This window comes from Carcharodon carcharias, chromosome 18 (assembly GCF_017639515.1).
Source record: "Carcharodon carcharias isolate sCarCar2 chromosome 18, sCarCar2.pri, whole genome shotgun sequence".
Lineage (NCBI taxonomy): Eukaryota > Metazoa > Chordata > Chondrichthyes > Lamniformes > Lamnidae > Carcharodon > Carcharodon carcharias.
The window spans coordinates 93,627,379-93,653,150 of NC_054484.1; the positions used below are offsets into that span (position 1 = coordinate 93,627,379).

At 40.1% G+C, this 25,772-nt stretch overlaps 1 protein-coding gene across 9 annotated transcripts in view; it reads right to left on the reverse strand.

The window, feature by feature from the left end:
- Nucleotides 1-25,016, reverse strand: part of zc3h13 (zinc finger CCCH-type containing 13) — a 98,742-nt gene extending 73,726 nt beyond the window's left edge. For 7 of the 9 annotated variants that reach the window (XM_041211270.1, XM_041211264.1, XM_041211267.1 and 4 more), the window contains exons 1-3: nt 24,924-25,016; nt 8,935-9,067; nt 2,694-2,803 (exon numbers count right to left, since the gene is read on the reverse strand). In XM_041211270.1, the coding sequence (XP_041067204.1) occupies nt 2,694-2,803; nt 8,935-9,051 (227 nt within the window). In that variant the 5' untranslated portion in view covers nt 9,052-9,067; nt 24,924-25,016. Of the gene's footprint in view, nt 1-2,693; nt 2,804-4,243; nt 4,381-8,934; nt 9,070-24,923 lie in introns of those variants that run through there. The other 2 variants (XM_041211265.1, XM_041211268.1) reach the window with 2 other exon arrangements.
- Nucleotides 25,017-25,772: the final 756 nt, after the last annotated feature.

The following is a 25,772-nucleotide window of genomic DNA, read 5'->3' on the forward strand; positions in this document are numbered from 1 at the left end:
ATTTCATGAGTTCAGGCCCACAATTTCCCAAACAGCAGGTTTGGATCATGGCACTGCATCAATGAAATTGATGAATTGGAGAGACTAGCCACTTCTCCACTGAAGGATGGATAAAGTAGGTTGAAAGAGAATTACGTGGTATAAATATGAACCTCAAAAGGCAAAACGTCTTGATTGCTGTGGCTAATCTGTATAACTCTATATAACTATAAGGATAGGAAGCGAGGAAAAGGTCGAAGGGTGGCTCTGTTAGTTAATGATGGTATAAGCACAATAGCGAGGGATGACCTACATTCAGGAAACCAGGATGTGGAAACAGTTTGGGTAGAGATGAGAAATGGTAAAGGCGTCACTTGTGGGAGTTGACTATAGGCCCCCTAATAGTAGCCACATGGTAACATTGAGCATAAAGGAAGAAATAATTGGAGCTTGTCAGAAAGGCACTGTGATAATCATGGGAGGTTTTAATTTACATATAGACTGGAAAAGTCAGATGGGCAAAGATAGCCTAGATGAGGAGTCCATTGAATGTTTTTGGAATAGTTTCTTGGAACAGCATGTTCTGGAGCCAACCAGAGAGCAGGCTGTATTAGACCTGGTATTGTGCAATGAGATGGGAGTAATTAATGATCTCATAGTGAAGGCGCCCCTAGGTAGCAGTGACCATAATATGATTGAACTTTACGTTCAGTTTGAGGGAGAGAGGAGTGGATCTGAGACTAAGTTTTTAAATTTAAATAAGGGCAATTATGAGGTCATGAAGGCTGAGCTGGCTAAAGTGAATTGGCAAATTAGGTTAAGGAATAGGTCAATAGAGAGGCAGTGGCTAACACTTAAGGGGGATATTTCAGAATGCACAGAATAGATACATTCCAATGAGTAAGAAAAAGTCCAAGGGACAGAAACACCATCCGTGGTTGACTAGAAAGATTAAAGATAGTATCAAACTTAATGAAAAAGCATATAATTGTTCAAAGACTGGTGGCAGGTCAGAAGACTTGACAGAATATAAGGAACAACAAAGAATGACTAAAAGGCTAATAAGGAGGGAAATATTAGAGTATGAGAGAAAGCTCGCGAGAAATAAAAAAGCAGATAGTTTTCTTCATTTTCACTGTTTTATGGGCGGAAGACAGGGGGGATTTCATTCCTGTTGCTAATATGTTATACAAAGTAACACCCTAAAATCGATGCATTATTAGGCAAAAGAGAAATGAATGTGAACACTTACCATGAATTTCAGATTGATTAGATTCCACGTGATGTGATAAAAGCTGCTTGTATTAATTTGCTGTTAAACCTATTATATTCCCACTACTTAAAAATTGCGATAATCATTTTAGATTCATATTAAATTCAATTTCAAAATCGCTGGATATAGATCTTGAATTTTCTGTTTTTTGGGCAAAAACAGCTGTGCTTCCTCACTACTACTACTTTGTTAAGGTACACCGAATGCAAGAACAATTATAAGCAACACCTCAACAACATGTACTGAATGTAATAAAATAGCCTTTTGACGGACACTCACTTCCCTTAGACTTCTATTTCTTCTACAATTTAACATGCAAGTCTCCAGATATTCTTTTAAATCTTTAGTGTTCACCAAGTTACCTTGAGTTGTTACGATCGCAGTAGATTCCGATAACTTTTTAAAAAGATATGAATTTCCCAGTGACCAATGCAAAGAATTGCACAAGATTTTACATTTTAAGACTTTTACTGTAACAAACAAATTAAAATCAACGATAACAATTAAACATTATTTAGTAGGCAACTAAAACAGAAAAACCTATACAACCCCTTCCTTCTCCTGGCCTACAGTTCTCAGGCTCTTGGTTTCCTGCTCCATCTTCCAGATTCCAGTCTCCTATTTATTCCTGTCAATATGCAAAGATGCCAATACCTGAACCCATCTGTGACACTGAATGATAGATGATTTTGTGGCTGGCTAGTAAGTAGTTTTTTTAAATTGCAGCAAATTTAACATTTCATGGTCCAGTCCTTCATTTGTCAGGAACAATTTGGCTTGAGTAGTAGCTTAAAGCCCCTCCCTTACTTCAGTGCACTCAGTCATGTTGCCATGCACATGGTGACAATAGTTCAATCAGTGCTCGTTGATTGTAAAGAAATCTTAAGTTCAACACTAATGGTAGATCCTAAATAGAGGAATTTTATGAGAAAGATGGAGTTTTTTTGCAAAGTTATTTTATCTGTTAATTAACAAGTCTTTTTTTGTAACCTTTGTATTGTTAACTGGCTGAGGGTAGCATCCAAAAACATTTTAGACTATTTTAAGCATCAAATTGATTAATTCCCTCTATTTTTTTGTTGTCTATTGCTGATCACCCCATTTTCATTTTTGCTTATAAAATTCTAAATTTAAGGTTTTTGATTGCTGCTTAACTTGCTGATTGGAATGATGTCTCCCTGATTTGTAGATATGAAATTTGAGCCAATTTAGGTGGACATTGGCAGATGCAGTACCCTTTTTTAAAAAGAAATATTTAAATACAGCAGATTTCCTGTAGCATCACTCATGGTGATGGCAATTTGAAGCATGTTGTTTTATAACAGGATCAATGTATCAAATATACAAATTTTAGTGGATAATCCTGAAGAAATCATACTACAATATTCTACAAAAGGGTTATTAAAATCATTTTAAGTTTTTAAAAATCAGTAATGTTTACCTTCTATATGTGGCACTATATCCTTTACCTCTGGGTGAGGATCCATGCGTAAACCTACAGGTGTTCCCATATGGGCAGAGACCAGTTTTCATCCAATTACGGCATTGTGTCTAGATAGAAATACAGGGAATTTGTCATTATACAATTGTTGACAATAGCTTTTAAAAATAGATTTGACCCATATAATAAACACGGATTATCCTTTTTATAACTTATATATAAAACCTGCTATTGAAAACCTTGTCACACAACCATATTTTCATTACAATTAATCAAAGATTTCGCCTCTTCAGTGTTCAAGGCTAATATTTTGGTTTAGTATTTACAAGTTGTGTTACTGTGCCTTTTGATACAATGTAACATTCACAAAGACCTGAATATGCTCAATGGAGTGTACATATCTCACAAAAACATTCAAAGATGGTTCAAGATTGGTTCAAGATATACAGCAATGTTACTGGACCAAGCTACTGTGTGTGACTTATTAAAGACATTCCTAACACTGGTGCTAAATGATAATGCAAGTTGTGACAACATTTGGAAAATTATGAACTAAGATTCTATAAAGGCAGAGCACTATAGAGAATTTATAGAAAGTTACCATAGTACAGCAGACATCAGTTTCATCAATCTCCCTAATCCCAATTTTCCATTTTCTAAAATTGTTCCCAGCTTTAACAGAATTTCATGTCCAAAGCAACCAAAAACTCCCAATTTTCACTAACCAATGTTCCACCTTACAATGAAAATAAAGTTGAAATTGCTACTTCATGAATTATAAACTCCCACAGTGAATGAAACAAGCTATTACAAGATGTCTGCAGCCACTTTGGGACACAACTAATTATGCACATTCGGGGTATCAGAGATTTCCTGTCCTGTCCTGCTTGTAGCTACTCCTACCATGAGATCTGCTGTCATGGTATGTCATGACTATATATCTTGCACTATCCTCACACCCCCCACAGTAGCTTCTCTGACAATTGTTAATTACCAGTTTTGGGCAACTGTGGTGTGAAACTAACAGCTACAAGTGGACTGAAAATTTATAACTTTTTTTAAACTAATTTTTTTCTACTAATGCTATTGATGTTAGAAATTAGATACAGTTTTCCTGAGTTTATGAAAACTCGGCAGACATGCCTTCCTCTAGCTCAAGGTAATTTGATAATTATTTGTTAGTTTTAGTATATAAAGCTCATCACACCATAAAAAAGCCTCTGTTGATATGAGCAAATTATTAACATAGCATTGGTGTTTCTTTCAGCATCATTCTGTACAAAATAGTCCATGGAGTCTCAAATTGCTCAGGATCTGCTGACCTGTTAAAATATTCTGTTCAGTAGCTTCTTGTTTTTGGATTATTACGCATCTTTTGACACAAATAACGTTGCTAACCTTGTTTGCCCATTAAATATCCTGGTTCTGCAAGTTTTTAGGGTTTCATGGGCATGTTTTTAGTTCAGCAACTTAAGATTTAAAAACTTAGTTTTACAGGTATATAGTCCATCACCCTCACATCTCCTTAATTTAATTAAAGTAACCCGCACCTTTTCTTTGTTTTGAACATAAAATGAATTTGATTCGGAGTGCTGCACCATCCAAGGAAATTAATTTTCATGACTTCTTGTCACATTTGGAAACTAAGAAGTAAGGTCCATTTCCAAACTCAGCTCCTCTTTTTCATCTGTGCAGGTAAGAATTACAACACTTCAAACCACTGAAGCAAGCCACAGAATCAAGTCATTTTGCTAATATAGTTATAAAGGTACATTATTTCAATCCTGACTATTTAATGTAGCTATGAGCCAAGTACATTATGGGTCTCAAAACTGATTAGGAAAACCTTAATATCCACAATAAAAAATGTACATCATGATTGATTAGAGCTTCTGAAAGCAAATCTTTCACATAAGATTGCAATTTAGATACCTCTGCTGTTAAAAATTGTGTAATGTATAAATTGTTTAAATTTAAAAATGTGATTAAAAAACAAAATACTGCAGAAATCAGAAACAGAGCCAGAAAATGTTCAAAGCACTCAGCAGGTCAGTCAGCATTTGTGGAGAGAACAGACAAGTATATATTTTCTCAGTGGAGTCTGCCAATAAAAGAAGAACTTGGCAGCTTTACTGAATAAATGTTGACTGACCTGCTGAATGTTCCCAGCATTTTATAACATGGATGTAACATTGTAGCCTGATGTTCTGAATTTGTCTAGAGTTTTTGGTTTGATTGTGAATAAATAATTCATGGATATACAGAAATTATTCCTTTTACATATCTAATGGCATAGTGCATAAGTGGTTATTAACAGGACAATGTTCTTTTAAGTGAGAATACCTGGTACATTAAACAAGTATTCCAGGTAATAATGTTTATCCTAACTAGTACAGAGCAAGTTGTGAGGTCAACTGTCATCTAATTATAAAATCCAATATGCTTACCAAAAATGGGAGTCAACTAGAAAAATCTAACCAACGGCTGCAGACAGGTAAAAGTGGTAACAATCAACAAATACTACTACCTAATGCTATCTTATGACAAGATTATGTTATCGCCCTTGTTCATGTACAATACTCTACTTAGTAGTCTGGCTAAAAATACCACAAATGAGACTGGCAGCTGAGACTCAAACTCATTGCTCTCATTTTATCAATGACAATGACTGATGAGAAACGTTTTACGAGTAATGTGTTTAATGTGCGTTATGGCTGTATGGCCAAGAGTTTTTAGTTAGCCTTGTTGTGACTCAAATAATTCTGATAATTTTACCATAAACGTGCACCAATGTATTTATTCAGAAATGCTACTACAAAAATTACCAGAGCATTTTAACATCATATTATAAAATTATAGCTAAAGTATAGATACCTTCCATGCAATGTAATATCCTATATGACTGTCAAGCAGGGATTACAAAAGAATCTTTGAAAGAAAACTGATGTTGATACAGGTGATTTCTAATTTAAATCAAACTATACTACAAAGAAGTGCAGGAGCAGAGGGACCTGGGTATATATGTGCCTAGATCATTGAAGATGGCAGGATAGGTGGAGAGAGCAGTTAATAAAACATACTGTTTCCTGGGCTTTATTAATAGGGGCATAGAGTACAAGAGAAAGGGGGTTATGCTGAGTTTACATAAGACACTAGTTAGACCTCAGCTGATGTATTGTGTACAATTCTGGGCACCGCACTACAGTAAGGATGTGAATGCATTGGAGATAGTGCAGAAGAAGTTTACAAGAATGGTTCCAGGGATGAGAAACTTCAGTTGATGATGATAAATTGGAGAGGTTGGGACTGTTCTCCTTGGAGAGGAGAAGGGTAGGAGATTTGATAGATGTGTTCAAAATCATGAAGGGGCTGGATAGAGTAGACGGGGAGAAACTGTCCCCGCTCGTAAAAGGATCAAGAATGATTGGGCACAGATTTAAAGCAATTTGCAAAAGAAGCAAATGCGATGAGAGAAAAAGCTTTTTCACATAGCGAGAGATTCGAATCTGGAATGCACTGCCTGGAAGTCTGGTAGAGACAGGTTCAATCGAGGCATTCAAGAAGGCATTAGATGATTATTTGAATATAAACAATGTGCAAGAGTATGGGGAAAAGGCAGGTGAATGGCACTAAGTCATAATGCTCACTTAGAGGGCCAATGCAGACATGATGGGCCAAATGGCCTCCTTCTGCGCCATAACGATATTGTGATTCTGTGAAATGAACCTCATGGATTAAAAAAACATGACACCGTGGTTATGTTTTTCAAACGTACAAAGAAGCAGTATTTCACAGAGTGGTGTAATGCATAGCAACATTCAAGAGTAATCGTGAAATACAAGTATGAGTTTATGCTGAATTTTCACAATAGTTATATTTAAAATTTTCCAAACACTTCAGTCTGCTTCAGCATCATTGAAACCATTCTTTTCACTCCACAAAAAATGATCTACTATTCTAAGTAACACCAACTCTCCTAAATTAACCTTAGTTTCTTTCATTTCTGGAGGGAGACATTCTTCTCACAACAGTAGAAGTAAAACAGGAGAAACACCACATTTTATTTTGATCATCTAATAAGGCCTGTTGAGTGTATCATACAGTGGGCACTGCTGTACAAACTTTTCTCCGTAATGATTTTATAAAGAGAAAATTGGCAAACAGATGACTCGAAATGAGAAATATGGAGCACACCATGGCACAGCAATGAATCAGTAATATCAGTCAAACACAGTGATACCATAGTGTGAATTCTGCGCTTTACTTCAGGACACCACAGCCACACTTCTGAACAAAGTGCAATGTGAAAATACATACAGAACAGTATTCAAAATCATTTAACAGAAAATGTTCATGAATACATCTTTCCATTGTACGTTAAAAAGTTGTACTCCAGGAAACCAGAAACACATTGGGTCTAATTTAATATTTAAATGAATTTGGTCACCAAGATGACACAGTTAATACCTAGAATTGGAACTATGTCCCAATTTTGGCAGTGTTAGCAAGCACTTCCAGATCAGGAACATCCCAGGATTCTCTAGCCTGCTCTAAAAATGTGCCTTGACCCCCTTCCTCAGAAAATCCTTTGCTAGATTAGGGAAGGAGTAACCCCTTCACCATACATTCTTGTGGAAGGTGTATTTCCTTTACCAACTATTCTTGTTTCCTCTCTGAACGAGGCTGCAATCCACAGCCAAATGAGCTTTGTGCCATGAATTGAAATGCAACTATGTGAGCATTTCACTTAAAGCTCATACAGTCAGTAGAGCTGGGAGTTAAGGTAGGATTCGGCTATGTCGCAAAGGTAAAATGATTGAGTTCCCATACAGTACACTACCCAATTCCCAGATCATTACTCAAGTCGCTTCTGCTAAGCACATCTATATTTTCAAAATATAGCCCTAATTATTTAAGTTGACACAAAAAAGTTGCTCAGGGTACTGTCATAAATACCTTTTGAGAACAATGACTCTCTTATAGACAGCTGTAGGTTTTTAGTCCATTGAAGTACAGGAGTCAAAAAAACTGTAAATTGTTGTATTATACCTGCAAATGATCAAGACAATATGTACCAAACTAACTAGCTAGAGGTAGGCAATTGGTTGTCAGGACAACCCAGAAAAAACTAAATAGGAAGGACTGATTTATGGGGAGGAGGTGACATAGTGGTATTATCACTGGAGTAGTATTCCAGAGACCCACGGTAATGCTCTGGAGACCAGGGTTCGAATCCCACCACAACAGATAGTGAAACATGAAACCATTTAAAACCATGAAACCGTTACCGATTGTCATTAAAAACCCATCTAGTTCACTGCCATCCTTACCTGGTCTGGCCTACATGTGACTCCAGACACACAGCAACGTGGTTGACTCTTAAACTGGATGGGCAATAAACGCTGGCCTTGCCAGCAATGCCCACATCCCATGAACAAATAAAGAAATGTCACGTATAAAATAATAAGTATTCTAAAAACACTATGTTTAAATTACAAGAATTTTAATATCTGAGAAACACATCTGTGAAGTATCCAAATGTTTGAGGAGTTCCTACTTCCAGTCTGTATTAACATTTTGGCTTAGGATAAATTATTCTGCTATCCAATACTCAAAAGATTTAGGAGATACTTATGACACACCAGAAATCACCCAACCTCCTCCACAAGCTTCAACTTGCATTTGATTTAAGCAAATCACTGGATACTCCCTACCCTACCTCTTAGTACTCCACCTTAATCTATCCTCTTTCTCTGATCAATGATCATTTGCATCGATAATTCAGGAGTCCTCTTGATTAGCTGGTCGGTGTTGCTTCAGGGCAATAATGGAAAAACACAAGGTAATAAAAAATGCAAAGGGTGCCATTGTTTTGGGATACTGTGGAGGTAAATATATTTAAGCCTCACAGTGATAATCAATTTGATTTTAAATTTGCTTGACACAGTGGCACATGTATTAGAAAGTGTTATAACCCCTCAGCTTGAGAACAGTGTACAGTGAAAGTGGAGGAATAAATTTCAAAAAGGATCAAAAAATTCGTTCTTTTTCAGAATATCCATCCGAAAATATAAATTGAATTCAAAGGTATTATTAGATTAACAACACTGCAGTGATTAAATGCAATTGTACCATACATTATATTACAGTATTTGTTTCTGTTTGTCCAGAGTATCCTTTTAAGAAAATATTTAGTAGAAAAACTGGAGAGTAGAAGCTGTCCCCATTATAAAATACTGACCTCAGCACTTGACCCTGTGCTAGGCCCAAGCCTTTCAAACACACTGGGTCTACGAGACGTGCTCTCAGAAATGGTCTTTGAATTTTCAACAGTAACCTTCCTCCTCACTTTTGACATTCTGATTCATTGGAAGCTAAAAATAAAAAGACAACCATATGAAAGCGTACAGGACAACATCTAGCTTCTTCATTTGCAGTTTTAGCTTTAATCGTGATAAATGGAAAACTGAAATGCTAAATGTAGCTGTGAGTTAAGTAGATTATGAAATATGAATTTGCAAATTGAAACACCAGATTTATAAAAATAGGCTTCCTGTGTTAAAGAAGATGCACAGTTTTGGGGTTTACTTTATTCCCCTGGTAGGATTTATCGTGCAAATGACTAGATATGTTTATTTGATAGTCTATTGTTTTAAGAATTCACAACCATACTTTTCAAAAGGTCACAAAAACACAAGATAAATATGGATAGGTTCAGCCCAGCTTAGCTCAGAAATTCAGTGAAGCCTACAGTCCCCCATCTCTGTAATCAACTACCCATAAGTTCATTCCAAATAATAATTGCTCTTTGTGAAGAACTTCCTAATATCAGTGCTACATTTGCCTTACCTTACAAGGCTTTTCATTGGTCACTGCAGGGAAGATTTCCTTCATTATATTTGTAAGCAAATTTAATAACACAGGTATCTTAGGCATAATTTTGCAATGTTTTGCAATCAGAGTAAAGCTAGACTAATGGGAGCGTAGGCCAGACAGTGGGCCTCTCTTGTGTCATAGTTATGTCTAGCAAGGATCTGTACTATGTTATGATCCTAGACCAGAAGCCCCAGGTTTTTGGTAAGGTCCAGTTAAGGACCAATAATGCCTTGTTTAAGGTAGACAAAGTTTGAGATTCAAGACAATTGCTAAGAGAATAAAGCCACAAGATTCCACATTTTTGAACAAACAAAATAAACCACTATACAAGGTCAAAAAGATAAAACAATTTACAATATCTAAATTAAATTTGAACATTCAGGGTTAATGTAAGGTACATATGAATTAACAGGCAAACTGGTCAAACACACCACACTGTACAATAAATAGGAAATGCGATGAAGACAGCTCCCATGTATTTCTCAGCAACCCACCCAGACGTCAGTAAACACTGAGTCAACGAATCTCTTTGAAACTCCTGTCTCCCACAAGGGACTCTAAACTTTTCACTTTCGAATATCAAGTCTCTGAATTCCCTCAAAGCCGCTCCAAATCAGGCTGCCTCAATAACTGCACACCTCCTAGGGTTTCAATTTCGCCTCCCGAGATTCCATTCCCCTGGATTTCCAAGGCTGCACTCCAGACTCTATTTATTGGTGCAATTTCAACTCATAAATAATTGGGCTAGCACTGTTCCTGGATTTCCATTCTATGCCAAGATATAAATGGCTTCCAGAGCTTCTTCTGAACCCTAACCTTTCCAGCACAGAGCCAATGAACTTCTGCCACCTTCTCAGCTCCTCAGGACTTCTCCTGAGCCCCAACTACACAGAGCCAGCTAACAGCAATGTTTTAGCTGTTTGGAGCCTGCTAACAGCAGCACCTTTTCAGTATGGCATTTTCCCCTGCTACAGAACACACTCCCCCAGCAAACACACAGGTAAATTGAAACCCTAGAACTTTCTTAAGCTTCACCCATCTCCATTACAATGTAGGTTTCCAGCGTTCATTGAATGCTTAATTAATTAATTGCAGCTCCAACCCCCAAAACTAAAGAACTCTCTGCTGCATTTCTTTGCTTGCAGTGTAGGCACCTGGTCTCCAATTCTCCAGCTAAGGAAGCCCATTGCTGTTTTATGATCTTATCTTTTCTAGCTGTTGACCTCTTAAGTCAACATAGTCCAACCTTTTAAGCATAATAGTCTTCAAGCTGCTTAAATTGCATTTATCCCTTTCTCTAGTTAAATCTCCCCAGAACTAAAAGTTACCTCTGAAATATTACTATGAACCATGAACTAGGTATTTATAACTGACAGCAAAATTTTGTGATATCACCTGTTTTGTCTGTGTAGATACCACCTGTCAGTATAGCTGGGCAATATAGAATTAACACAAAAGGGGGAACCAGATAATTGTCCCATAGACGTGAATACAACTCTGGGAAGTCCAAATAGAAACATAGGCTGGGATTTTTTGGTGAAGAATCAGCTGCCAAGAGTCTGTTTCATGCTGCTGGTGTTTTACTCCCAATATATTTGCCTTTTCTCAATACCCTTGCCTAACAAAAATCCATCAGTATTAGTCTTGAAAATTTCAACTGACCCAACATCCACAGCCTTTTGGGGGATGTTCAAGATTCCCCCAGCCTTTGTATGAAAGAATGCTTTCACACTTACTGGCTGAGCTCTAATTTTAAGATCATGATCCCTTGGGTCGGATTCTCGTACTAGAGGATATAATGTGTCTTTGTCTCCCATACCAAATCTCTTTTTCATTTGAAAAATCTTAATTAGATCAACCCCCAGCCCTCTAAATGCAACATGATACAAGCCAAGTTAGGCTGCATGGCCTCACAATTTAACCCTTTAATCCCCAGCATCATTCTAGTGAATGTGCGTTATATCCCCTCCAAGGGCAATATATCTTTCCTGAGGTGTGGTACCCAAAACTGGAAGCAGTTCTCCAGTTGGGGTTAGGCTATGACTGTTCAACTGAAGCATCACTTCTTCACTTTTGCATTCTAGGCTCCTTGAGATAAAAGGCAACACTCCATTAGCCTTTTCAATTATTTTCTGTACCTGTGGTTTGCGTACACAGACACCCAATCCCACGGCTCTTCTCAATTCCTTGTCTGTCACCATTAAGAAAATGCTGAAGTTTATCTCTCAGGTCTAAAGTCAATGCCCCCACACTTCACCACACTGAACTCCATCTGCCAGGTTTACCCACTCACTTTGTCTGTGTCACAAGTCAAAATCTCAGTAGAATTCTCTAGGGAACACCATTTGTCACATCCTGCCAGTCAGAGAACACACTCTCCTACCTCCCAAACAAACATCAACCCATGTGTCACAAGGTTCCCTTCAATTCTATGCACCTTCACCTCTGCCAATAATCTCTTGTGTGGAACTTTATCAAATTACTTCTGGAAGTCCAGAAAGGTAACACCCATGGACATTGCTCCATCCATGATGCTACTGATCTCCTCAAAAGATTCAAGAGTCAGGCATGATCTATCCTTCACAAATCCACACTGCTCTTTTTTGACCAGCTCATACTTGCCCAAGTACTTAAATGCTCTGCCTGATCATAGTTTGTAATAAATTTCTCCACAGCAGTAAAATACCTTGCTCCATCATGTCTCTTCTGGTCACATTGTGTAAAAGAAACTAGTGATGTCTTTATATACACAAGGCAATGGCATAATAACTATTGTAACTATGGTACAATTAGTTCAAATGAAGATCTACTGTAGAAAAAGATAGTGAGATTAACAAGGATAAGGAATGTCTTAAAAGTGCTGGTGAGATGAATTAACATTTTGTGGGAAAATACATTAAATAAGATTTGTCAAGTGATTTTTAAAATTTATTTCATTCACAGAATATGGGTTACACTGGCAAGGCCAGCATATATTATCCATTCCCAATTGCTCTTCAGAAGATGGTGGTGAGCTGCCTTCTTAAACCACTGCTGTCTGTGTGGTGTAGGTGCAATCACAGTGCTGTTAGGGAGGGAGTTCCAGGAATTTAACCCAGCAATGAAAGAATGGTAATATACTTCCAAATCAGGATGATGTGCGATTTGGAGGGGAACTTGGAGATGGTAGTATTCCCATGCGCCTGTTGTCCTCGTCCTTCAGTGTTACAGGTTAGGATTTGGAAGGTGCTGTTAAAGAAGCCTTGGTAAGTTGCTGCTGTAGATAGTACACACTGCTGTCACTGCGTTTTGTTTGTGGAGGGAGTGAATGGTTAAGGTAGTGGATGTGGTGCCAATCAAATGGACTGCTTTTTCCTGGATGCTGTCGAGCTTCTTGAGTATTGTTGAAACAGACACTTATCCAGGCAGGTGAATAGTATTCCACCAAACTCCTAACTTGTATCTTGTAAATGGTGGAAAGGTTTTGGGGGAATTCAGGTGATTCATTTGCGCAGAATACCCAGGCCTCTGACTTGCTCTTGTAGCCAGAGTATTTATGCACATGGTCAAATTTCTGAGATTGGTGAATGCTTCCCACCACCCATGGACTTTGATGGTGGGGATTTGACATTTTCTATCATCAAGGGGAGGTGGTTAATCCTTCTCTTGTTGGATATGGTCATTGCCTGACACAAATGTTACTGTTGTCCAGGTTTTGCTGAATGTACATATGGACTGCTTCAGTATCTGAGGAGTTGTGAATAGAACTGAACATTGCGCAGTCATCAGCGAAAATCCGCACTTCTGACCTTATGATGGAGGGAAGGTCACTAATGATACAGCTGAAGTTGGTTGGGACTAGGACACTACCCTGAGGAATTCCAGCAGTGATGTCCTGGGGCTGAGATGATTAACTTCCAACAACAATAACCATATCTTCCTTGCTGCTAGGTATGACCCCTGCTACTGAAGAGTTTTTCCCTTACTAGGACTCCTTGGAGCCACACTTGGTCAAATGCCCTGATGCCACCTCATCTCTGGAAATCAGATCTTTTGTCCACATTGGACCAAGGCTGTAAAGAGGTCTTGAGCCGAGTTGACCTGGTGGAACCCAAACTGAACAATGGTGGGCAGGTTATTGGTGAGTTTTATAGCATTGTCAATAACATCTTCCATCGCTTTGCTGATGATTACTACTGATGGTAGTAATTGACCATGTTAGATTTGTTCTGCTTTTTGTGGACTGGTCATACCTGGGCAATTTTTCACACTGTCAGGTAGACTCTGTTTATTAACTAAACTGGAACAGGTTGGCTAGAGGCATGGTTAATTCTGGAGCACAAATCTTTAGCACTGCAGCAGGATAGTTAGGACTCCTAGCCTTTGCTGCATCCAGTGCATTCAGCTATTTCTTGATATCATTTGCAGTGAACTGAATTGGCTGAAGACTAGCTTTTGTGAGTGGGGACCTCAGAAGGAGGCCAAGATGGATCACCGGTACTACTGACTGAAGAAGATTGCACTCAGTGATTGCCCTTAACTTAATGAGGATGAATATTTTAATGGAGCTTCCTGTGCCCATTAGTGATTTAATCATCCACCATCATTCATGACTGGATGTGGCAGGCCTGCTGGGCTTTCATCCGATCCATTGGTTTTGGGATTGCATAGCACTGTCTACAGCATGCTGCTTTTGCTGTTTAGCATGCATGTAGTTCTTTGTTGTAGCTTCAGCAAGTTGGCATCTCATTTTTAGTTGCGCCTGGTGTGGTTTCTGCTATCTTCTATATTCCTCATTGAAACAGGGTTGGTTCCCAGTTTGGTAAAGATTAGGCTCACAGTGCTTTTGGAGATGGTGGCATAGTGGTAATATCACAAGACTAGTAATCCAGAGGCCCGGACTAATGCTCTGGGGACAAAAGTTCATATCTCACTATGGCAGCCGGTGGAATTTAAATTCTATTAACTAAATCTGGAATTAAAAGCTAGTCTCAGTAACAGTGACCATGAAACTATCATTCATTGTTATAAAAACCCACCTGGTTCAATAATGCCCTTAAGGAAAGGAAATCTGGTGTCCTACATGTGACTCCAGACCCATAGCGATTTGGTTGACTCTTAACTGTTCTCAAAGGCAATTAGAGATGGGCAACAAATGCTGTGTTTGCCTGTGACAGCCACATTCCATGAACGAATAAAAAAAAGGTTTGAGATGCTAGATCTGTTCTGAACCAATCCTATTTAGCATGGTGGTAGTACACACAGTAAGATGGAGTGTGTCCTCAGTGTGAAGACTGGACTTCATCTCCAGAAGGGCTGTGTAGGTTATTTCTAACTATACTGTCATGGATAGTTGCATCTGGGAAAGACAGACTGGTGGAGACAAGGTCAATTAGGTTCTTCCCATGTTAGTTCTCTCACCACCTGCCAAAGGCCCAGTCTGGCAGTTATGTCCTCAACCAGCCTGATCAATGGAGGTGTTACCGAGTCACTATTGTTGGACAGTGAAGTCCCCCACCCAGGGTCTATTCTGTAACTTTGCCATCTTCAGAGCTTCTCCCAAGCGGTATTTGATAAAGAAGAGTATCGATTCATCAGCTGAGATGGAGTGGTAGATGGTAATCAGCAGGAAGCTTCCTTGCCCATATTTGATCTCGTGTTCAGTATAAGCAGGGTTTATTTAGCATATGGAGGAGGAGTTGAAGAAAAATCAACCAAATCACATAAATTAAAGCATCTTGGCTTGTATAAGATATACTTCCTGCATGATCTTCTGATTTCATCATGAAAATTATGCACAATACTCATGTCAGACCAGCGAGTACTAACACTTCACCCTGATGTTATACGGCTCAAGATGGCCAATCCACAAACAATTCAAATATCAGAAGAGAAAAAGATTACAATTGTTCCTGTTGGGGTCCCCCCAACAATGGTTCAAGGGGACACTATTAAAATTTCATCACACTCTCCATTATGTTCCACTGGAATGACAGCAATATGGCAACTATCATTAATCAATTCTTCCCACATGGCAATATCACAAACTTAAACATTCTCATTAAGCAGTGTTTCAATGGGAGCTTGAGATTGTAATGCCAAGTTCACCAATTGAAAAGTAGACAACAGTACAATTTTGGATAGTAAATCTTAAGTTATGTCCTGACATAGTTTTCTATCACTCAAAGTATTGTATGGCAAAGCACTGGTAGTTAAAGAATTGTCAATACTGACAACAGTCATAAGGACAATCTGAGATAATGGTCTACAAGCCTCACTCATGAGGCATAATTGCATTAGTGTGTATTGGTTCAGGTTTCATCAAAGGCAGAATGCAACTGAGTTATTCAGGTGGAGGACTCAGGCTCAATTCCTGACCTGTGTTGATTTGAACCTGGGCAGCAGTTGGATTTCTGTAATTAACCCCAGTGCCCTCATGCAAAGAAGAGGAGATAGAATCAGTTGGATTTCTACTTGATCAATATCCAGTGATCTTGGCAGTGAACGTGTGAACATTTGTGGGAGGGCTAGGACATAGCATGGCCTTAAAGCTGACTATTGGGCAACTGCCTGCCAGTAGTCACCATCCAAACTTACACCTGAAGAACATGCCCTGGATCGCAGCCACAGCTGTGGAAACAGCACCTAGGAGTTAACTGTCTTCAGAAGAGAAGAAAACTGGCAAAAGAAATTCAGAATTTGGTAGGGGATGGAATAACATTTTAGTTTAAATTTAATTTTCCTATAGTTTGTTAACAATGCGCTGAATAGATCATGTGGAAAAACCGTTAATATGAAATTGTACAGCAAAACCCAGCCAGGACAAATATGTCAGCATCCATAATTAAAATACAGAATGAAGGGGAAAACCTGATAAGAGAAACTCACCAGGAGGAAAGAGGGCTGACTGCATTTACAGTACAGACTGACAAAATACTGGAACTTTTTTCCATAACTAAAATTTCACTCATTTATGTCATTTGAATGAATGTTAGAAAGTGAACAAGGTGGTGTGAGGATAATTTGCATTCCCTGACTGTAGGGAGGAACTTGGGGTAGATGACTGAATGAGTACCCTCCCAATCTGAGATCCAGGCGTGCACTCTAAATGAACAGGTTGTATGCTTTTTGTATCATAGCCCAAAAAGTAAATTTTCTACTTCCTCCCCTCCCAGCTTAGCAGCATGGACTGCTCACACTCATGACTGAAAGAGGTCACAGACATGCAGCATGCAATGCCAGTGGTGCATTGTTGTAACCGTATTAGCTATATTTAGGGCTAAAATTTCACCCAACAGTTGGAAAATACACCATTTATTTTCGTTGTGCCACTATTTCCATGATTACCTTTGTACCGATATGCTCTTCCTCATTCATTCATTCTCTATATCAGCACACCATATATTCGCAGTCATCCAAACACTGGGGATTAGAGGTAGAACCTACTGCAGTATCTGAGAATTTGGAACCTCATGTTGAGTCTCAGTATGGTATCTTACTTCCATTTTACAATGTCATTCTATTGCTCTCTCGCTCAAAAATTCTTCAACACTCTAAATTCAGACCATGCCTGACTAAACTGAATTTGAGCAGCTTACGGTCCCTTTAACATTCAAAGCTTTTTATGTTGTTGCTGTTCCACACAGTCATCAGTACTGATTGAAGGTTTAAGAACATCTACTATTTCTCATGCTAAGTTCATTATTTAATATCCACACATATTCCTCAGCCAAAGGCTCTTTTGACCGATTTGGTGGTTTCAGCTGGCATCTCGATCCAGATTAACTTCTATATATTTCAGTAAACCCTTTCAAGGAGATAACCAAAAATGGTATCTATATCCCACCGCTCCTACCTGCACAAATACAAGTGTAGTTTGCTCAGAATTGTCAACAGGGCTAAAATGGAATACAGGGTTGACAGAAATCAATGCTTTACATAACAGAAAAGAATTGGAATCTACCTCATTTATCAAACTGAAGAATAAGCTCCCTAACACAGACAGTAAACTGAGTGAGAACATCAAAACTGTTCAAGGTTATTGCATTAAAACCACCAGCAAGTTATGTTCCTTGTTGACACATATGGTTGGGAACATGGACAGGGTCCTCTGGGTCTCTCACTCCATTCAAGATTTTTCTCTGAATATTAATGCCAGAGCACAGACATTGTATTCAGGTCAATCTTCGTCTCAGACAGTCTCAAAGACTGCAGAAGTATCAGCTATTTCTGTCAGCGAAGACCAAAGCCTCATTAACAACCAGAAAAAATATGAAAGCAAGAAACAGAATGCATCCGTAACAATCCTCATCCTTCTCCCGAGTAATATGGTATATGAATTTCAGAGCTAGTGCAATGTCAGGTACGTAGGCTATACGCCCTAACGATCAGCTGATCATAACAAACAGCACGTCCTGTTGGCAATAGGTAGAATACTGACCGCAATGAGGTAGCCCATCTTGCAAAACTCAGAACATAATATCTAACGTTAAATGAGATGCCGTAATTGAGCAGAATTCCGCGAGTGTACTAGCAATTACATTAACAACCAATTAAAAATTATCAGTCGGGCTTGCAATGTAGCTCGCTTATGCTTGCTAGAAGCTACATATATTCAAGTTCAGGGATCTGTACTCTGCAGGCAAAAGGAATACGTCCAGACATTGCACCTTTTTTGAATAAACAAAAGCACGGGGGACAGTAGCTCCCTGGTGCATTTGCCATGGCAATGCCTCGACCTAATCAGGGCCGACTTGCCAGCCAATCAGCACCCCTTTTCTCATGCAGTATAAATTGTTGTTCCCTTTGAAATTTGGCATCCTTACATCTGTCCTGAACAACTGCAAGACAAAAAGCTTTGACAGCATGTCTCTTTTTTCAGCAATACTCAAGCTCTGTATTACCAGGTGGCAACTTAATGAACGCTTAGAAAGTCATGAGTTAATTATGAACAGTCAACACAAAAATGTAACAGGCAGCTTATGCTTCATTAATTTAATGTTTCAGGAATATCACACTATGTGTAAAGGGCATGGAGATGATGTTGTAGATCATTAAAAGGCATTTGACAAGATGCCACATGAAGACTAAGGCGTATTGCCTCGTAGGGGGTATAGCGACATAATTGGATAGGTGGGTGGGAAGGGACAATCGAGAAGTAAATGAGTGTTTTTATGTTGGCAGGATGTGATTAGTGGCATATACCAAGGAACTATGTTGTTATTTCTTTTGCTCCTATTTTATAAATAATCAGACGTAGTCATAAGAATAATTTATTGAAGTTCACTGATCTTACCAAATTAGCAAATATCCAAATTAAGGGATATTGCAAACTAGGAAAAATTGTGCAGATTGCAGGGCATGGAGAGGGTAGTAGACTGGGTAGGTAGACAGCAGGTATGATCCAATATAGAGAAATCTGGGAAGGAAGCAGATCCTAAATAGTAGAACTCCTAACAGCACAGTACTAGAAAATCCAGGGTATAGACACCACAGATCTTTAATGATGGGGTTTTGGGTTTTATACACATGTTGGATACAAAAACAAGGAAGTATTGTTGATTTATTCTTGTGGAATATTGGTGAGGCCACAGCTACAGATTCTTCACACTGAGGATGTGGCTGCAGCCTTAAAGGGTGTTTGACTGATTAGATGTAATTGTCAATAGAAGTCCTCAGCAGAGGATAGAGTCTCAGGCGGATCTTAGACAAGAGTCACTCCAGCAAGTTACAATTATTAATGAAGCCTCTTCCTACACCTGGTCTGATTTAATGTTTGAAGGACTGAAGACATGGCAGAGCATTTAAATAAGTTCTACTAAAACTCAGAAAGAGTGAGAAAGCTCAGACACCACCTAAATCAAACCTGTCTCTGTAATAAACACAAGTTAGTATCTCTGTTAATGACTGCCTAAAATAGAATTAGGTTTTGTAGATATGAGCCACAGTTAATGGCAGAATAATGAACAGCTCCGTCTGAAGGCAAAAAATATTAAAACAAGATACAGACTGGCAGTTAGCAAAGAAGTGAATCAAAATGGAGAAGAGCGTTCATGATCTGAAGTTGTTTAGTCCAGACTGGAAAGTGCCTAAACAAAAATAAAAATACCTGGAAAAACTCAGCAGGTCTGACAGCATCTGCAGAGAGGAACACAGTTAACGTTTCGAGTCCGTATGACTCTTCAACAGAACTAAGGAAAAATAGAAAAGAGGTGAAATATAAACTGGTTTAAGGTGGGGGGGTGGGATAGGTAGACCTGGATAGAGGGCCAGTGATAGGTGGAGATAACCAAAAGATGTCACAGACAAAAGGACAAAGAGGTATTGAAGGTGGTGATATTATCTAAGGAATGTGCTAATAGGTGACATTAAGGTTAGAAAGCAGGACGAGCAAGGTACAGATATCCTTAGTGGGGGTGGGGTGGGGGGAAGGGATCGAAATAGGCTAAAAGGTAGAGATAAAACAATGGATGGAAATACATTGAAAAATAATGGAAATAGGTGGGAAAAGAAAATCTATATAAATTATTGGAAGAAAGGGGGTAGGGATGGAGGAGAGTTCATGATCTAAAATTGCTGAACTCAATATTCAGTCCGGAAGGCTATAAAGTGCCTAGTCAGAAGATGAGGTGCTGTTCCTCCAGTTTGCATTGAGCTTCACTGGAACAATACAGCAGGCCAAGGACGGACATGTGGGCATGAGAGCTGGGTCGAGTGGTGAAATGGCAAGCGACAGGGAGGTCTGGGTCATGCTTGCGGCAGACCGAAGATCATGAATTCTCTCCTCCATCCCCAGCCCCTTTCCGATCCCCTTTTTTCCAATAATTTAAATAGATTTTTCTTTTCCCACCTATTTCCATTATTTTTAAATGTATTTCCATCCATTGTTTTATCTCTACCTTTTAGCCTATTTCGAATCCTTCCCCCCACTCCACCCCCACTAGGGCTATTTGTACCTTGCTCGTCCAGCTTTCTACCCTTAATGTCACCTATTAGCACATTCCTTAGATAATATCACCACCTTCAACACCTCTTTGTCCTTTTGTCTATCTCCACCTATCACTGGCCCTCTATCCAGCTCTACCTATCCCACCCCCCCCTTAAACCAGCTTATAGTTCACCTCTTTTCTATTTTTCCTTCGTTCTGTTGAAGAGTCATACGGACTCGAAACATTAACTGTATTCCTCTCCACAGATGCTGTCAGACCTGCTGAGTTTTTCCAGGCATTTTTATTTTTGTTTTGGATTTCCAGCATCCGCAGTTTTTTGCTTTTATCTTACTGTAAAGTGCCTAATTGGAAGACTCTGCCATTAACACCTACTCTGGTGCTTTGTTTCTTTACTGCAACCATTATCACACCCTTTTGTTCCATGACATCCTTGTTATTTAATCTCTTCCGTCCTCTACCCTGTCCCAGACCTTCCCTTTTGATCTACCTCCCCGCTTTTTAAACAGCATAAAACCGATCACTTTTCTACCTCTCTTCTGTTCCAAAGAGTTATATTTGGCTTGAGGTGTTACTCTGTTTCTCTTGACTTGCAGGTACTGCTTGACTTGCTACGTTTTTCCAGCACTTTGTTTTTATTTCAGATTTCCATCATCCACAGTATTTTGTTTTGATTGTCTCTCTGCAGGGTAATTAACCACATAGTAAAATAGCCGAAACTAATACTGCCCTCGCATCTCATGCGCATCCATGTACTTGAAGCAGGTGTTGCACAACCAGCTAATTTTCTCTTCCTTAACCCAGGATGTCAAACCCAACTATTGCATCCTTACCACCGCCCTGGCAGAATTCAGCTGGAACCTGGTCTATGGGGCAAAGCTGTTCATTGCCATTAGCAGCGAAGCTACTGGAGAACATTTTTTTAGGTGCCTTATCTTTTCAAAGAACTTAATCACAAAACTGGAACAAGCCATCATGTGCACCAGTGGTTGAGGGAAAGATCACTCTTCAAATGGCCATATGGCACCATACTCTTAGGTGAGCATGCCAATACTTTCCTGCTATTTTGAAAATACCCTGTTCGTATTTACTTAGATCTTTTGAATATATTTTAACCTCTATCAGAGGAATATAGTAAATCTAACATTCTCAATTCATCAGCACAATGGGCAGTAACTTCATTTTGTGCTATAAGGTTCTTGACTCTGAAAAGAAAGGCAACAATTTTCTTCTTTAAAACTGCCAGAGTTACATTAAACCTGGTAAAGCATGACACCAGACACAGAAGAAATCTTTGCAGTATGCCTTCCTGGCACTCCAAACAGATGCCTGCAATGGCAAGCCTTCCAAAAGTTAAAAGGAAACCAAAGTTTAAGGGAATACTGTTTGCTGAATTACTCACATGGGATCTCCTCGACTGGGGTGTCTGTCCTTGATAAATCATTCCACAATGTCATGATGGGATGCTCTATTGAAATCAGATGCTGCAATTTCAGATTGGACCTGAAGGCCAACCTGGAATATTGGGGCCTCAACAAAGTGCTCTGCTTACTCAACTGGTAGGTTTCCTTGGTTCAGATATTACCAAGTCAGCTTTTGGGGCAGTTCAAAGTCATGGCCCCCCAATGTTTCCAATTGAGTGATTCCAAGGCTCAAGGGGGTAGAAATCCATTTTTGGTGGTGACACAAAACTGATGCTATCAGGTCAGCTGCCCATCACACGTCATGACTTTAAAGGAACTGAAAAGTGGGCTGGGGTGTAAAACAGGCGGCAGATGCGCAACTTCCCATTTTACAATAAATTTCTAACCAATATGTCAGCCATTTCTCAGTTTGTTTACTCTTTCATGGGTTGTAGGCATCACTGGCATGGCCAGCAATTGTTGCCCATCCCTAATTGCCTTTGAGAAGGTGGTGATGAGCTGCCTTCTTAACCGCTACAGTCCCTGTGGTGTAGGCACACCCACAGTACTGTTAGGGAGGGAGTTCCAGGATTTTGGCCCAGCTACAATGAAGGATCAGTGATTAAGCTCCAAGTCAGGATGGTGAGTGGCTTGGAGGGGAACTTGCAGGTGGTGGTCCCATGTATCTGCTGTCCTTGTCCTTCTTGGTAATAGAAGCCTCATGCTCAGAAGGTGCTGTTGAAGGAGCCTTGGTGAGTTGCTGCAGTCCTTCTTATAGATGGTACACACTGCTGCTACAGTGCAACAGTGGTGAAGGGAGTGCCAATCAAGTGGGCTGCTTTGTCCTGGATTATGTAAACCTTCTTGAGTGTTGTTGGAGCTGCACTCATCCAGGCAATTGTAGAGTATTCCATCAGGAGACTCCACAAACATCCCTATTCTAAACAATGGGAGAGCCCAACACATCATTGCAAAAGAGAAGGCTGAAGCATTTTGTAATCATCTTCAGCCAGAAGTGTTGAGTGGATGATCCATTTTGGCCTCCTCCTGAAGTTCCCAGTGTCACAAGTGCCAGTTTTCAGTCAATTCAATTCACTCCTTGTGATATCAAGAAACGGTTGAAGGCACCAGATACTGCAAAGGCTATGAGTCCTGATAACATTCCAGCAATAGTACTGAAGATATGCTCCAGACTAGCTGTGCCCTTTACCAAGCTATTCCAGTACAGCTACAACACTGGTATCTACCCAGCAATGTGGAAAATTGCCCAGGTATGTCCTGTATGCAAAAAAGCAGGACAAATCTAACCCAGTCAACTACCACCCCATCAGACTGCTCTCGATCATCAAAGTGATGGAAGCGGTCGTCGGCACTGCTATTAAGCAGCACTTACTCAGAAATAGCCTGCTCATTGACATTCAGTTTGAGTTCTGCCAGGACCACGCAGCTCCTGACCTCATTACAGCCTAGGTCCAAATGTAGACAAAACAACTGAACTCAAGAGATGAGGTGAGAGTGATTGCCCTTGACATCAAGGCAGCATTTGACAAAGCACAGCATCAAGGAGCCCTAGCAAAACTGGAGTCAATGGGAATCAGGGGGAAAACTCCCCATTGGTTGGTGTCACCAAGACGGTTGTGGTAGTTGGACGTCTATCATCTCAGTCCCAGGACATCACTGCAGGAGTTTCTCAGGGTAGTGTCCTAGGCCCAAACATCTTCAGCTGCTTCATCAATGACCTTCCCTCCATCATGAGGTCAAAAGTGGGGATGTCCGCTGATGATTGTGCAATGTTCAGCACCATTCGCAGCTCATCAGTCCATGTCCATATGCAAGACTTGGACAATATTCAGGCTTGGACTGATAAGTGGCAAGTTACATTCATGCCACACAAGTGCCAGGCAATGACCATCTCGAACAATAGAGAATCCAATCATCTCCCCTTGACATTCAATGGCATTACCATTGCTGAATCCCCCACTATCAAAATCCTGGGGGGTATCATTGACCAGAAACTGAACTGGACCAGTCATATAATCACAGTGGCTACAAGAACAGGTCAGAGGCTGGGAATTCTGCAGCAAGATGGTAGCACTCTCGCTTCCGAGTCATAAATTTATAGGTGCAAGTCCCACTCCAGGGCTTGATCACAAAAATTAAGGCTGAGACTCCACTGCAGTAGAGGGAATACTACATTATCAGGGATGCTGGTTTGGATGAAAGCTTAAATCAGTGTCCCATTTGCCTGCTTCAATGTATGTAAAAGATCCCATGGCACTATTTCAAAAAAGAGCAAGGGAATTGTCCTATTCAATATTTATCCCTCAATCAACATCACAAAAACAGATTGTCTGATGATTATCACATTGCTGTTTGTGGGATCTTGCTGTGCGTAAAAATAGCTTCTGCATTTCCTTCATTACAACAGTGACTACATTTCAAAAATACTTCATTGGCTGCAAAGCGCTGAGAGATGATCGGCAGCCTCAATAAGCACGAGATAAATGCATGTCTTTCTTTTAGAGGTGCTTTACAAGTGAGGCAGGCCATTCAGCCCATCTTAATACGCGCTTTCATCACAACCTTCCGGGTGCAGCTGCCCAGCAAGGTGGGTGACCCACAGGAATATAATTCTTGTTAATTTGTCCTTCTGAATATGGATGGGGGGGGCGGGGGCAATACTTTGTACAAAAAGCACCCGCCAGATCCAGACTTTAAACCGCACTAACCACGTTAATAAAACATGCTGGAATTTACAAAGCCAATAAGAGGGCTGGGGCTGAAACGCTGCGCCACTGGCAAGCTGCCCCCTGTCCCTATTGTTCCCCAGTGTGGGGAGCAGGGACAAGAGCAAAGCGGGCCGGGCCACGAAGCCGCCAAGAGAGGTCCCTCCCCGCGGTGGGCGTGAAGCACCGAGCCGAGGCCCAGGCTCAAGCTCACTCGCTCATAGCCACTCTCCCTCTCCGTTAAACCTGGTGGTTAGCAGTCTGGGTAAGGCAGCCACTCGGCTCAGCGTGTGTACCCACCTGGAGAGGTTGAAGATGCCGCTGGGGGTCCGGATCCGGACAGCCGGGGCCTCGCGGCTCGGTCACTGGGAGCGACAGGGCAACGTCATCACCCAGCGACAGTGAGAGAGAGAGAGAGTGTGTACAGTCCATTAGGTGACAAACTGAGCTGACTTCTACAGCAGTAACTCAAGCAAAGAGCTCTATGCTATCAAACATTGTTTCAGCCAGTTAACCCCCCCCCCCCCTCCACTGAATTAAGTACAGTTCTTTCCAAAAGGTACTGATTTTCAATGAGATTGGCCTTCTGATGTGAGTCATAGAGGTCTACAGCACAGAGAAAGGCCCTTCAGCCCATCGAATCTGCACCAGTCAAACAAGTGCCTAACTATTCTAATCCCATTTTCTAGCACTAGGCCCATAGCCTTGTACGCCATGGCATCGCAAGTGCACATCCAAATACTTCTTAAATGTTATGAGGATTTCTGCCTCTACCACCCTTTCAGGTAGTGAGTTCCAGATTCCCACCACCCTCTGAGTGAAAAAATTCTTCCTCACATCCCCTCTAAACCTCCTGCTCCTTACCTTAAATCTATGCCCCCTGGTTATTGATCCCTCCATCAAGGGAAAAAGTTCCTTTCTATCTACCCTATCTATGCCCTCATAATTTTATAAACCTCAATCATGTCCCCCCTCAATCTACTCAGTTCCAGCGAAGATTGACAAAGTATTTTTATGCAAACATAATTGTGATGATACATCTGTTGTAGACAGTCCCTCAGCTAAAGTAAAGCTAAAATCCCTTGTGGGAATACCAACTTGCACAGTGAAAGCTACAAAATACAATATTTTGATTCAAAAATAAGTGTA